The 16058-nt window shown below is 41.6% G+C and overlaps 1 protein-coding gene across 1 annotated transcript in view; it reads left to right on the forward strand.

Annotated features, from left to right (window-relative positions):
* The window catches only part of MED13L (mediator complex subunit 13L), a 195155-nt gene that overhangs the window by 124491 nt on the left and 54606 nt on the right, over positions 1–16058 (forward strand). Inside the window, exons 9-15 of the mRNA XM_061602384.1 lie at positions 728–823; positions 3321–4046; positions 7849–8071; positions 9655–9760; positions 10095–10219; positions 10850–10949; positions 14281–14501. Of these exons, the coding sequence (XP_061458368.1) occupies positions 728–823; positions 3321–4046; positions 7849–8071; positions 9655–9760; positions 10095–10219; positions 10850–10949; positions 14281–14501 (1597 nt within the window). The remainder of the gene's footprint in view (positions 1–727; positions 824–3320; positions 4047–7848; positions 8072–9654; positions 9761–10094; positions 10220–10849; positions 10950–14280; positions 14502–16058) is intronic.

Here is a 16058-nt window from a genome sequence, read left to right on the forward strand (position 1 = left end):
CCATGTTCAGTATCGTCTACACTGATTGGCAGAAGGTCTCTAGGATTTTAAGGCATGGGTCTTTTTCAGCCCTATTGGGAGATGTTGAAGATTGAACCTGGGGCTTTCTGCATGCAAAGTTGTGTGTTGTATTGACAAACTATATATGTCCCTCTACCCCATGGAAGACCTCTTGGTTCAGCCATATGGAAAAAGGAAAGTGAAATATGCATGCTTCATTGAGGTGCAATCTATGCAATAATAGGTGAAAGGAGTGAGGAAGTGGAACATTCATTTATTTTTATTTCCTTTGAATCATTTATTAATCTTAAGTAAGTTATCCAACCACTGAACGTATAGAACTAATGCTAGAGGTCTGTATTGCCTTCACAGCTTCATGTTGCAACCCAGAGTTCAGGCACCCCTGCAAATCAGAAAACTGGGCAGGCAGAGAGGCATGCCACAAACAATGTGGGTGTCATATGAGAGAAAGCTGCCACCTGACACTTAAAGGTTTATGTGCATGGTTGCTGTCTTCAGCGTTGAAACTTATTCTTGGCTCTCATTTTAAGAAGTTTTTCACTAAGTATTCCCAGAGTTTTGGATTCCTAGCTTTAATTCCTACACTTTGCTCTTTAGTTGTTCTGCCCTATGTGTTTTGGTTGGGGTGGAAATTATAAGATCATGAATTGAAGTTTTCTGCCATGCTGACAATGTTGATTTATTTCTAAATAATTATTTCTATCAGGAGGAGTCAAATCACTGCGGAGGAAGAAGCCCCCAGGAGCTGTGTTACTTGGGATTTTGTTGATCCAGTCCAAAGAGTGTGCTGTACTTGCTCCAGGTCAGTACAGGAGAGAATAATTTTCAAGATGATTAGTGGCAGTGCCTGTTAGGAGTGCCTTGGGGTGTGTGTGAGTGGCATTATGTTTGAGGCTGAGCCAGACTAGCATGTACTTAGCTTCTGCTTAACAAAGTTGTGCTGTTGTCCCACAAGTCATCCAGTTGGCTAATGGCTTGTATCCAGAGCTGGCTACTTTTCTACCTACGTTGAAGTTGGCAAAGCTTATTGAGTATCCGCCTTCTGAGACTAAGGTCAAATCTGGTCTCTTACATTGTAACACCAGGTTTTAAAGGACAGGACTTACAAACTCTTTGTCGTATGGTACCTGGGCTGCTGTCTTCCTGGCTAGCCGTGCCAACCTTTATTATAACCAAGGTTACCCTTTTGGAGTGCTCATCTGTTTTTTGTTTTGTTTTTTTAAAAAAAGCAGTTGTCCTTTATCACCTTTCATAAAAGCAGCCGCATTCATTCACTTTACTTAAGGCTCCAACTTTGTATGGTGGGATTGCAGGGGAATGCTTATCCAGCCTATAATAGTGTGGATTTTCTGGGGAAGTGGGTAATAGGGTAGTTTGGGAATGGTCTAATTTTACTGTGTGGTTTAAATGTTATATTATGTAGAAATTTTTGTTGGAATACTTGTAAAATTCCATGTTAAAAGGCCTGTCTAAAAATTCAGTTTTCAAGAGAAGCCTGAAAGAAAGAAGGGACTTTGAAACTGCCAAGCTTGCCTAATATTTGCAGTTGGCACCCATTCCTTGTTAGTAATGAATTTTTGAAATGGAAAATCTTTTAAGTAGAGATTTTATCCCAGTCTGCATCTGTGCAGGAATTGCTTTTTAAGATGTTTTTAACGGCTTTTTAATGTTCTTAAGATGTTTTGTTTTAATATATTTTTAAGTCTTTTGCTTTTAGGATGTTTCGAAGTGCTTTTGGTGTTTTTGTTTGCCGCCCTGGGCTCCTTCTGGGAGGAAGGGCGGGATAGAAGTTTAACGAATAAATAGCTAACATCTTCTGCGGAAATCACATTACTGTAACTGCTCCGATTGGTGGTTACGCTTCTTCCATCTCTGGATCTGCCTAACCTCCATGTGTTGGATTTCATATTGGAATAGAGCTGACATGCATATAGAGCCAAACCCTTGTAGGCGCCACACCTCAGAATCGGGAGTTATTTGTTTATTTATTTATTTAATAACTGTATACTCTGCTTTCTGAGAGATCATCTCCAGCACTGGAGGCATTCATGAGGCAGCTGGACAGCCAACAGTCGGGTATGCTTTTAAGTTGGGATTCCTGCATTGAGCAGGGGGTTGGACTCAATGGCCTTATAGGCTCCTTCCAACTCTGCTGTTCTGTGATCTACAAAGCAGCTAAAAGATAACATGGTTCAGGCTTACACAGTTAGACCTGCTGGCTGCATTCCAACATTATGACTTAAACACTTGGACATCTGACAGGGCAGAAGGTGCAGTGAGTATGCCTAGTGGACAGGGAAGATCGTTATGTTCCTGCTGCCTCACAACCCGTAGTTGGAGTTTGTGTGTGAACTTGACCATTGGGTGAGGTTTTCACCCTCTCTCGGGACTGGCAGTTTATGGCTAATGGTGTGGGAGACACCAGCTCATCCTTGTGTCCCCTTTACTACTTGTGAAACTGACTACAGACTTGGCTTGGTGTGGAGGGCTGAGATTAGTGGCTTGAGCATCTGAGATTTCATCTTTGTCCTGCAGCCTAATTTGGAATTATTGGAAGATTTGATAGGGTACACCTCAGGCGAGATAATGGACTGCACACTTGCCTTAGTGATGAGAGAGTAGAAACTGCTGCAATTGCAAACAAAGCGTAGTATCCTGCATTCCATACCACAAACGAGCAGCCTTTGTATAGCTTCCTCCAATACTTTTGGCTGGAATCTTGGACCATTTTTCGCTCCAGGGACTCTCCCAGTAAGAAATATTTTCCAAATAGGTTTGCTAAAGTTACCAGCAGCCCTCCCCCAAGGTTCCCCATCTGTCACTGCATAGCAGTGGAACAGACTAGGGTGGATGACAACTGCTGGTATCCAGTTTACAAGCAAACACTTCCCCACTTGTTTACCTGGATGCAATCTTCACTCTCCTCGGTGAGTGACCGCTTAGAAGTCTGCATTAAAAGAGAGATGAAGTAACAAATGGGTGAAGGTTTTCTCTCCCCCTCAGAAATTAAATTATGGGGTTATCATAGAATGCTTTGCACACGATCGTGAGTATTTTATGACACCTATGGTAGATTACCTGGTTGTCAGTGTAATTCATATGAAAGCCAAAACCGTTCACAACAGGTAAATCACCAAAATGGGTACCAGGTCATGAGAATAACTCACTACAGTTGCAAGGTCCTTGTAAACGAGATGGAAGAGGAATCTAGATGAATCATTGTATGAACTAACCCTTCACCCTCTTCTACCTTTCACTGCCCACTTGGTAAATTCTTCCTGATTTTTTTCCTCTTCCAGGCATAAGCTTCTCAAGCAACGCTGTGCTGTGGGTTCCAGTCGTCCACCGACGATATCACAACCAGGGTTTAGTGTGGGATCCTCATCCTCTTCTGCCTTGCCGCCTCCCGCCTCTAAGCACAAAACCACAGAGAGGCAGGAGAAATCAGAAAAACTACAAAAGAGGTCACTGCTGCCATTTCACCATCGTCCCTCCATCACCGAAGATCTGTGTATGGAGCAGGACCCTTCAGGACAGAAGCTGGCCTTGGCTGGGATGGAGTCGTCTTTGGAAGCCCCTAATAACAGGAAATATGAAAAGCAGCTTTCCCTGCCACCCAGACACCCAAGCAAACCAACAAATTTGAATCCTATGGATTCCCCCCATTCCCCCACATCCCCTCTGCCTCCCACACTTAGCCCCCAGCCAAGAGGGCAGGAAGCTGATAGTTTGGACCCTCCTTCCGTTCCCGTAAATCAAGCCCTCTACAGCAATGGATTGGAGCTCCAGCCGATGGCCAACGCAGAGGACAGGACAGTCCTTGTAGGCCAGAGGGTGCCGCTGATGGCAGAAGTCAGTGAGACGGCTTTGTATTGTGGGGTTATACACAACCAAGAGTCAACAAATAAATGGCAGGGGTATATTCTTCCTTTGAGTGATGATCCAGAGTTTAGCCCACCACAACTCAAGTGTGAGAGATACGATACCAGGATGGATGTTGCCTCTGAGAGCACTGCACTGAAAAGGTAAGAGCACTCCCTAAGGACTTGTTGACTGTTCCAGATGTTGCCATTTGGAATAGGTCCTGGTATCCGGTGTTGATGGTTATGGTTGGCATATTCCCCGAAAAAACCCATCTATCAGTCTTGTAAATAAGATCACAAAACTTACTGTTTGCTGTGGCCAGTGTGGAAATGCAGGAAACCGGCCTCATAACAGGCTACTAAAAAAATTAAATCCTGTTCTACCCAAGTAGATTGATGGAGAAGAGACAGAGCTGAGGGACAGTCTTTCCCATTCTCTGTGGCCAGCATGGAAACCAAGAGGACTAGAAGGGGAACAGAAAGATCCATCCCTCCTTCACCTGCATAGAATTCTTGTGGCTACCAGATGATTTGTTAAATGCAAAGGGGTCATACGTTAAATGTCATGCAAGAGGCAGGCTACACATTTTTGTCTCCAAAAAACACAAGCACAACAAAACACACCTGTGAATTCCAGAACCACTTCCCATGATTTTCCACATGTGGGATTTCTCTGGTGGTGTGCAGAAGTTCTCAAATGTACATGCAAAGAGAGGTTGGGCGTCCCATGGACAAGTAAGGGGTGAGGGCATGGCAAGACTGGTTATTGTTATTTCTAAAATTTCTTGCCTGCTCTTTCTCCCAGTTGTTGTTGTTGTTATATGCCTTCAAGTCGATTTCGACTTATGGCGACCCTGTTTCCTGTTCTATATTGAGCTGAACAAGCTGCAGACAATAGTTTCGTATAGTAGAGTGCATTAATGTCTCCCTCTTAAGGTTGATAGGAAATGCTTTGTCATAGTTTTAAAGAGGAAATGCCTTCTGCTTATAACTTCAGAAGAAACTTGATAGGCACTTTTTAAAAACTTCATTCATAGGCTTTTAAGCAGCTCCGCTTCTATTGGTGTGGAATCGCAGTACATGCTGGCAGAGCTGTGTGAATTTTACACAGAAGTAAAATGCCACAAGAGCATTCCCATGTTTGCACAAGACCATGTCTTGTGCAAATACATACATTGCTTCTAAAGTGTGCCATATTCATATACACTTGTGAAATAGTTGACATCACTGCACTGGGGAGGTATGGAGCAAGGCTGAATAGAGGCTTGATTCTGTTTCACAGGATTTGGGAGGCCATACTCAACAAGAGTGATTTTCAAGCAGACATACTCATCTGTATGGTGCCTATTGTGGATAAACATTTTTTTTTATATAATTGCTGTCAATTTAATGCCTTTGTAGAGAAAGCGGTGGCATTCCTCCCACTGTGATGGCTGCTTCAATGTCTGGGTTCAAAAGTTACCTGGCATAGTCATAGTAATTCCATTACCGATAAGAACAATTGTGTGGAATGTTCAAGGAGGACCATGTAGTTCACCCCAGCAAGCCTTGCAAGACTTTTACCCCTTTGATGATGCACTGTGGCTGCCTGTAAACAAATCTAGGATGGTACCAAAGGATGTGCAAAGTCAGAAGGTCTGATTGTAGGCAAGGAGTTCCAAAGCACTGGTGCTGCCACACTTAAGGACAGATTCCTAACATGTGAGGAAAGAACATTATATGGCATTTGTAAAAGTACAAGTTCTGTAGATCAAAGCAGTCAATTAGGCACGTCCCACAAGTAAGCAGGTCCCATTACAAACTTTATGTACTAATATAACTTGGCCTGGGAGCAAATTTTCAACCAGTGCAGATTTTTGGGCAAAGATGTAATACCGCCAGTAGGATCTTCCTCCTGTTAGCAATTGTGCTAACCAGTTTCTGACTCGAGCGTGAACGAAATCCCTCATGGAGTGCATTGCAGTCATCCAGTCTTGGAAGTTACCAGTACCTGGAGTATTGTGGTCAAGCTGTCCTGGTCCAGGAATGGCCATAGTTGTTATAAAAGATTCTGCTTAGAAGTGAATGGAAATACTCCGTTTGTGGACTTTATAGACTTTAATGCTGCAGGGAGTATTACATTTACACTTTTTTAAAAAATTAGAGATTAGGGAGGGAGGGTTACAGGTACACTTCATAAAAGTTACTAAGGTGCTCTTTAACATGTTTTTGTAATATCAGTTCAAAATGCAGTCTTGTCTTTAGCTTGCATTTTACTTGACCTTTCTCATTGTTAGAACCAAGAGGTCCCACTCGAAAAAATGTTGGTGAAGTTCTGATCAGTTTCACTTTATCAGAATTTTGGTGTGAATTACGGAGTTTAGAATTAATTCTGTAGCACCTGCTGGGTACGCTCAGTAGAATGTCAACCCCAATGCTTTTGGACATATAAAGTTGAGGCTTTGGGCATTCCAGGGATTTTTCTACTTTAGTACTAGTACCAAGGACCATCCCAGAAAACATGGTGCTGAAATTAGAGTCTGGGTTTTTGCAGTTGGGACAGACCTTTACCCCATCCCTGTGGGCCAGTGTACTCCTTGTACCTTTTACAGAAATATATTCTCATTATTTTGGCTATGATGGAGATAATTGAACTCTTCTTTTTCTTTTCTTGTCTTTTTCTTTTTGCTGGGGGGTGGGAGGGAGAGGAATAAGTGAGACTTGTGTGAATTTGAACATTTCCAAAAATATAATGTGTGAATTTCTGACTTGTGCATCAGTGATGGCTGAATCTATGTCCTAAAATGAACTCTTCAGCAGAGAACAGACTTGGAAAACTTACACTAAGAACGTGATAGAGACCATTCTCAAACTGTATCTTGCCATCTGACAGAGCTAGGCAACCAGCAGCCCTATGGCTGCAATGCCAGTGCTACTGTGGTCAAGCTATTGTGGTTCAGGAACACCCACAGCTGTTATAAGCAACTCCTGGCCCAATTTCAAAAGCCATCAGTTTTGACCTCTGATGAGAGCGCTCTCCCTCTCTCCCAGCAATTTCTTGGGGGCAGGAAGGAGGATGCGAAGAAGAGATGGCCCTGCCCATTTCTGGCTTTGGCCCCACCCACTGTTGGCATGCGCCCCCCAACAGATTGCCTCCTAAAAAACAAAACAAAGCAAAAAGGATGTCCACCCTTGCTATACAAGTATAAGATGCTCTTGATCCTGTACAACGGTATCACAAGTATGGTTCTTGCCCACATATCTGGGAGAGAGATCTAAGGGCTATATTTCCAGCATGACAATCTTGCAAAGGAAAAGGAAGTGCAGGAAACTAGTGCGTCCTGTTCCTGCACAGCAAGATAAATGTCTAAAGCAAACACCAAAAATAGAGGTTCGAACATTACTTTATTTTTTATTTATTAAAGTATTTACTTCCATTTGAAAGAAAATCCACAAGGTGGCTAACAGTCATTAAAATCAGGTGCAAACAAAGGATTTAAATAGATTACTGCCATATTTTCCTCCAGTATCCGCTTCTGCTATAAATATAGTAGAAGCTCACTATCAAGCAGATTGCTGAACCATGGTTTCTGATATACCACGGGTATGACGATGTCCCCCGAGTAAAATACTGTTTACAGAATGCGGCTTTCATTCATCCTTTGTCCTCCGACCCCCACGTTATAGCAGATTTCTACTGTGTACTGTAATGTTTCTAGTTCATGAAGAGATGTTGATTATCTGGGATGTGCCTGTATCATTCTAGTATTTCTGTAGCTAGCTCAGAATGCAAGTATATAGTTAGCCAGCAGATGCTTCATAATGGCAGGATGTTCAGCATGCTGTACCAGAGAAGCATTTTGTTTCAGCTATATCGAACCAGAAGAGGAATTATTTTGGCTGTGTTTGTGTGAGAAAAACTTGTAAATCTGCCAAACAGACTTTACTGACTCTTTTTCCCCGTTTCCTCCCCCCCCACCCCCAGGCTCTTAGCGCAACCTAACAAAAGATTTAAAATCTTGGACGTCAGCCCCTCAGTGCCAGCAATGAATTATCTCGACCCCTTACCTCTAATACAGCAACCTGGCGAATGTTTGGGAGACGTCAGTGATCCTTACACATTTCAGGACGGTGATATCAAATACAGTTTCACTGGCACTAAAAAATGCAAGCTTGGAGCTGATAGAGAATCTCTGAAGAAGAATAAGGTATCCTGTCAAACTAGAAACACAGTCTTTTTAGGGCACCGCACTTGTTTGGAAATTCCTGTCTGCTTAACTAAACCTCAACACCTCAATTCTATGTCATCTGATTAAAGATATATTTGTAGATGAAACCTACAAGTTTTAATTGGTTAAGGCTGCAACCCTACATATTCTTACCTGAGGCATGCTGTCAGATTCCTTCTGCTGCACTCCTCCTGTAGTACCACAAGGGGGAGCAACAATGAGATTTGGCTCACCATAACATCCAAACCCATGCTTGTGGTTTGTTCTTTCCAAACCATGGTCTGAAGCCATGGTTTGTTCTTGGCTTCCCAGTCCTGGTTTGAAGAGAAACAAACCACAAGTGCATGGCAAGCCAAGGCTCTTGGTTCATTGCTTGCATTAAGGGTGGAGCGCAGTGGGAGTGATTCGGCAGCTTGGCCTAGCATGATGCTTCTTCACAGTAAGCCATGGTTTCTGAGTTACTATGTCCAGTCCATATACACTTGATTTATACAGTGGAACTTGCTTCTGAGTAAACATGCATAGAGTTGAGCTGTAAGTGATTATAACTCTGTTTGTATGACAACAGTAGTTCTGAATACTTTCATGCTTTTTAAACGCTGCAGATCTGTGCCATAAAAAGGCATCATCTTAGAAGAGACACAGGAAACTACCTTATACCAAGTCACATTGTGCCATCTAGCTCAGTATTGTCAACACTGATTGCCCTGCAAGATTTCAAACAGGAGTCTCACCTGGAGAAGCCAGGGATTCAGCCTAGCCCTTTCTGCATACAAAGCATGTGCTCTACCACTGAACTAAGGTCTTTTCCCAGACATTCCCTCTGTCCAAGGTCCAAACTACGTGTGAGGCTAGTCATGTAGCTGCACCCATAAGTGCAGGGTCGTTTTTGTTTTACAGATAGCCAGTGTGCAGAGGGAGGGTGTTCCAGACTGGGATCCTACCATGGAGGGCAGGAGGGGCTTTTATTATTTGCCCCCTGCTGCAGGCCTGATGCGGGTCAGGCCTTCCTCACTTGCACCTTATATTGCTAAAAAAAGATTCCATTTGTTTCAGTAGGCTGCAGCTTGGCAATGAAAATTGCAGGCTCCAGATTGACTTGGGAGAGATCACTGTGAAAGTAAGATCCTTGAGAATATGCATTAAAATAGTTTTAACGTTAGGCAGAAATTGAGACGCACGTTACCAGGACATGTAAGCCTGTTTATTTACATTAGCTACCCAGTAAATAATCACTTTCTAATTACCTTACAGCTCAGGAAAGCCATGGTGCTTTTGCATTTGTATAAATCTCTTTTACAAATGCTGTTTTGTTTTTTGATTGAGCCCTGCTGCTTTTAAATACTATTTTGAGGAAGGGATTATCTCTGCTGTTGCTTAGTATCGAGCTTGGAACTATTGCACACATGGTACTTTGTAAGTGCATGGCTATAGGAAAAACGATGTGCAACATGATTAAAAGCAAGGGTCAGACATAAGAGTTCACAACTTGTTCTCCTGGATTTGTTTTGTTTTTACCCTCTTTTACACAAGTGGTGGTTGATTATATTATCTGTTTGCAGTCAGAAGATGGAACAACAACTAAGGAGATTTCTGCAGCAGGTCATTCCACCACCATTCCAGATGGGAAAGATGCAATGTCCATTTTCAGTTCTGCTCCTAAAACAGGTATATGAAAGTCTGTTCGACCCTTTCCACAAAAGATGCCACATGAAAGTTTGCCAAGAATCATAAGAGTGATACTTCTGTGATAAATTATGAGACAGACAATTAATAGAAAATAGAGGATAGTAATAATGTTGTTCAGCATCTGAATGTAGACCCATGCACATCATTTTTCAGTTAAGACTCCAGCTTATTATGTTTAAAGGTGAACTTCAGAGTGCAATAATTGTATTTTTGGAGAGTGTGATTTAATACTTTGGACCTTTCTTACCCATTTCTAAAATCCTTGATGTTTTTTTTTCTTTTCTCTCTCTCCCCCTTCCCCCCAAACCTCCAGACACCCGGCAAGATAATGTTGCAGGACGTGCTGGTTCTAGTAGCCTCACGCAAGTAACAGACTTGGCCCCTTCATTACATGATTTAGACAACCTCTTTGATAATTCAGATGAAGATGAGCCTGGAGTAAGTGTGTGATGTGTTAAATCCATGTGCTCTTGGTGTCATTCTGCCTTTGTAATAATAATATCTGATGTCTTGGGAACAGAAGACTGAGGGACTTTTCTGGCTTGATTTGTCCTTTTTCTGATTTGTCTGTGAGTGTGGTATCATGTTGCATCCACACCTCTCCTTCCAACGGGAGCTTTTAGCACGAGGACAGAGTATGTATCTAGTACAGCAACCTTAATTCCTTTTGTCTGTAGAATTTGGGTCTTTTTCTAATGGCTTTACCCCTAAAACCAGAAATTTCACTCTGTGTCGATGGTTCCGATTGAGAGTTAACAAAGTGTAGCCATGCTTCGTTGCCAGTTTCATGAAAAATACGGTTGCATACAAATTCATTTATCAAAGGCACATAGACCTAAGAAGGCCTTTTAAACCATTAAAACCAAAATAAAAAACCGCTAAATAAAACAAAGTAAGGTTTCGGCCCACCCCCAATGATTTTTTCCTTTTTAAAAAAAACCACCCCTCATTCTTTTATTCAAAATAGAATAAAAAAAAAAAACATTGAATTTGTGTTGTGGCCGATTTAGTTTTTCAAACATAATTATTAGCTTTCAATTATTATTATTTTTTAAATCCTACATGTAGGCTGTCTCACCTGCCCTCCGGTCATCAAAAATACCTGCAGTGGGGACTGAAGAGCGCCCTCTGGGCAAGGATGGCAGAACAGCAGTACCGTATCCTCCAAGTAAGTAGCAAAGAGTGACCAGAGGATTATTCAGTCATTGTCCCTTCTTCTCTTTTAGGACTACCACTGATAACCATAGAACAAAACCAAGCTGTTCTACTTCTTCTTAAAATTAGAAACCGATCATTTAACAAACCCAAATCCATTGTTTGAAAGAATTGTCTTGTAAAAGGGTATTCTAATTAATGAAGAGCTGGCCTTGAACGATATGGGGAGATTTTTCTGGTATTTCTGTCTTATTTGGAGACCAAGAAGGAAGGCAACTTTGCCTAAACAGGAATTGTTTCTGTGACCATAGTATAGGCTGTCTCCTATTTCTTTATTTTTAAAATTTTCTATCCAGCTTATTTTTCCAAAGAGACTTGAGGCAGCTAACAATACAGTATTAAAATCAAAATAATATGAACATAATCCATTAAAAGGAAATACATTCAAATATGGGCCAGTGTGGTGTAATAGTTAGGGTGTTGGGCTAGGGTCTGGGAGACCAGGATCCAAATCGCCACTCACCCATGAAGCTTAGTGGTGACCTTGGGCCAGTTACAGGCTGTCAGCCTAACCTACCCCACAGGGTTGTTGTGAGGATAAAATGGGGAGGAATGAGAACCATAAGCTCCTTGGTGGAAAGGTGGGATTGAAAGGTAATAATAATTAAATAAACAAACTATACACTCAGATTAATAAATGGACAATATCTAACCCATCTGACAAATTCCAGCAGCACAAAATATACAAAGAACTGAGCCAGCAAAAAATTGAATTGAGCTCAGAAACTAAATGACAACTCGTGCAAATCAAATAGAACCGGCATAATAAAATAAAATCACCTGGCTTCCATCAGCATTCTGGCTGCCTCTTAACAAGAGGTGTGTCTTTTCAATACCAGTGTTTACAGAGGCCATTGTTTGTGTACAAGCTGATGTATTAAAGCATAGTGTTCATGCAGAAGTGTGATTCTACCAGTCATGGGGGAATGCAATTATTTTAATTTGAGCTGTCTTCATCTTAAAAGCTGCCATTTCTGCAAAGTGTGGAAGGAACTTACTACGTGCCATCCAAGCCAGTGGTTTCTAATTAAAACTGTATTCCTTCTTTATTAAATCTATACAGAGGGAGAAATTAAGCTTCTCAATGTTCAAACTGCTGTATGTTAGCATTACTTAAATGAAGTCAAAAGAATCTGGGTTGTATGAGGCTTTTGCATCCTGCATAGTACATACAATGAATTCCAATGCCATGTTCCTTTTCCATCATGCCAGAAATTGCAGGGAATTGTATTGTCCTTTGAGATCTGCAGATGTTCCCCCCCACAACCCTCACATACATAATATGCTTTAGAAATGTTTTATGTGTATATGAAAATAGAATTGTGTGTGATACCAGCAGATATTGTGAATTAGAAGATCCTCTGCTTCAGAGAGAGAGATCCTGAGATACTGTGACCACACTATGCTGAACTCTCATTCCACCGCAAATCATTCATGAACGTTATCTCATTAACTCTGGCTGGTAATGAGAACAAATTGAGGGGAAAAACCATGGTGTCACAAAGATGAGTCAGAGAGTTTTATGGACTCATAAAAGCAGTGCTGATTTACTCAAACGCAGAAGTATGAAGTACACAGCGATTGGATTTTGACAGTTTTAGTGGATCTATAGCTCCTTAAAATATGCAAGGCTTTCTCAAGCATGACACACATGAAAATGAATAATGATACCCAGTCAGTTCTATGGCTTTATTTAATTAAATATTTTCTTCTGTTTTTAATGACACTGCATTGCAGAAATTTGCCCTCCCTTTCCCGGGGGGGGGGAAGAAAGCCAAAGAAAATGGCACAACGTGGAGCAGGTTGGGAAGGGTTAACTAGATAGGGCTTGCCCCTTTTAATGTCCTTTTATTTCTTGATGCAGCAAGACTGCAAAGAGAGCAGATGCAAGCATGTGTGCCTGAAAGAGTTGTCAGATGGCTAGACAGCAGAACCCTGTACAGACTGTGACGCTGGAAGCTTAGTCTCTGCAAAGCCCAGTGCTTTCCTAAGCACTGTTACGTTGCCAGTTAGGAGAGGAGTAGAGTGACATCAGCATGCTGAACACTTTACAGTCTGTGCAGGGTGTCCCAGTGGCAAATCTGCTGGAGAGCACTGGTCAGAGTTGATTGCATATTCTTAGTGTACTATGCAAACTGTCTGTCCCAGAAAGGCTTCATGGACCACACTGTAGCTTCAGTGGATGTTCCCTGCGGTCTGGCCATGACAGATAAGCCTAGTAAGGACGGGTAGTCTAGTCAGCTGCTTGCTTATGCAACTTAGCTGAGTTTAGAAAATGAACATACCCGCTGTTCACTCACACTGCTGTTCCTTTGGGTATAGTTGCTTTTGCCTCTTAACTATGTTGCTAGTAAGTTTAGTCTGGTTAAGATGTGACAAAATGCATTCCTTCATGTTTGCCCAACCTGTCACTTCTTGTTCCTTTACTTGATTTATTGGGAGAAGTAATTGAGAAGGCCAATACATGATGCATTATTGTTTAGCAGCTAGCATCAGAAGCCCTGTCAAAAAAGGAAACTTCTTGTGGCGGTGACCTTATTTTTAAAAAAGGGTACCATTCATGCTATTGACATATTCAATGAGTGACTCCTTGTACTTGTCTGTCCTTAACATTAACGTTAATAATTATTTCTTAAGCAGCTAAAAACAAGATACATATATATAAAATGAGTAAATAAACAAACGAGTGAGGAAAAGAGACAGTGAAGGAAATTTAAATCTCTGCAAGTTAGAAAAAAATTGTGTATACAGATAGATATTAAAGAATGGGGGAGACTGAATCCTGATCTGTTCCTGAAGTTTATTTTATTTTGTGGTAAATCAGGTATTGATTAGCTTCTTCGGGAAATTGGAACATATGGGCCAATGATTGAGGAAGCTATCCCCAACCTGGTTGAGAGCTGACCTTTTTTTTAAAAATGCTGTATTTAACTTGAAAACTACTTTGTTGAAGGGAGGGGGGGTTAAAATGAAGTACAGTTTTTGTTTTTAAACGTAGTTTGTTTAATCTAAACAAACTAAACTAAAAACAAGTTTCGTTTTTAAACTTGGCTTAGTGTCATAATTTCCAGGTTCCTCTGAAGTGCTGGAAGGCTAGGTTTTTAATTACCAAGCTCTATTTTTAATAATAATGAGCTATAGAATCCACTGCCACAAGATGTAGTGATGTTCTTTTGAACTCTCTCAATTTTTTTGCTCCTCATTCTTCTTTTGTGTGGGCTGCACTTGAGCACCATGTGAGGCTTGTTTCTATAGCATTGTGACATCTGGGTTATTTTGTCTAGCCGTGGCGGATCTGCAGAGGATGTTTCCAACACCACCCTCCTTGGAGCAGCACCCTGCTTTCTCCCCTGTGATGAGCTATAAGGATGGCATCAGCTCAGAGACAGTGACTACCCTGGGAATGATGGAAAGCCCCGTGGTCAACATGGTTACAACCCAACTCACAGAGTTTAAAATGGAAGTGGAGGATGGATTAGGCAGCCCTAAGCCAGAAGAAATAAAGGTATCAAGTCAAAAGGGGATGATATTACACAACTGCAACGTGGGTGGAGAGACGTGGGCAGGAAAGTGGTTGAACAGCTCCGACTTAAACGGAATATGAATAGAGGTGGATCTAAATAGGAGAAATCAGTAGGACAAGTTAGTCATGACTTAAGCTGCATTGTTTTAAATGGGGGCAAACAAAAATCTTTAGATACAAAAGAAAATGTGAGAGTTGGAGTTTAAAAACGTTCTTTTCCAAGCAGGTAATCGTAACAAAGGATCAGTGCTGTGCAGACTGTTTTTGTGACCCCAAATGGATTTCGTGGTTAGCTAATGAAGGCACCAGTGAACTTTGGGCATGCTGTGTCTGTGTGTGTGTATGAGAGAGAGTGAGAGTGTTCCCCATATAAAGACAGGTGATAATCATGCAAGCCAAGGAGTTGAGAATCTCCATGCAGGGACTTAACAGCAACTGAGTCATCAGATGTTCTGTATTAGAAAATTTATTAGGTTTGGCAGTGTGTTTGTCAAACAATAGCTTAAGTTTTTGGATGTCCCTCATTGTTTTTTCTTTGCAATTGTGGGAAAAACATAAACTTTAGAATCAATTTGCATGGTCAAATATAGGAATGCCTATTTAAATACCATAGATGCTACTTGTTTAGTCGTAAATCCCTTTATCCTCACTCGGCCTTCTCCAAGCTGGTGCCCTCCAGATGTTTTGGACTACAACTCCCATCAGTCCCAGCCTTCATGGCCAATGCGCAGGGTTGATGGGAATTGTAGTCCAAAACATCTGGAGGACACCGGACTGGGGGAGGTTACTCTAACTACAAAGAAGTAGTGTAGGACTAGGAGCAGGGGAGACTCAGGTTCAGATCTCCACTTATCCATAAAGTACACTGGGTGGCCTTGGACAAGTCACTATATTGCCAGCTCACCTACATCATAACATGGTAAGGATAAAAGCAAGGGAATATGTCGGCTTGTATGCTGCTCAAAGCTCATTGGAACAAGGGCAAGTGAAATAATAATAGACCTACACATGCAGGATCTTCTGAATGATGATAGGCACATTCAAGGCATGCCCTTGGTGTAATGCGCCTGGTTTCGAGGTCTGTATGTTGTGGGTTCCTTTATCCATTACAAAACTGGGGAGGGGGGGAACCTCCTGTCTAGTTAATGCAAACAATGTCATCCTTGACTCAGTTAAGTATCTGCAGCTGTATGGGTTATTAGTGTTTAGTCTGGGCGCCTTATTAAATGTAGTGCTATTCCAGAAATTCATATGCTTTACAGACATAACAAGGACAGGTCTTGACATTCTCACTGATAGGTTTTTGACTAGGAAGCTGATAAGTATCCTTTTGAAGTACAATTTCTTCACTTTTCAGTTGAGGATTTATATATACACATGTAATTGATTGCCTTAAAAGAAGAAAAAAAGAACCTGGGTGCAGTATTGCAGCTTCATTGGGGCAGCTGCGTTCCATACCTGGACCAGTGGTCTGACTTTGTGTAAGGCAGCTTCCTAGGGTCCTTTGACGGGGCTTCCTCACCCAGGATTGGTAGACTC

The sequence above is a fragment of the Rhineura floridana genome, chromosome 19, assembly GCF_030035675.1.
Source record: "Rhineura floridana isolate rRhiFlo1 chromosome 19, rRhiFlo1.hap2, whole genome shotgun sequence".
NCBI classification, from domain to species: Eukaryota; Metazoa; Chordata; class Lepidosauria; order Squamata; family Rhineuridae; genus Rhineura; species Rhineura floridana.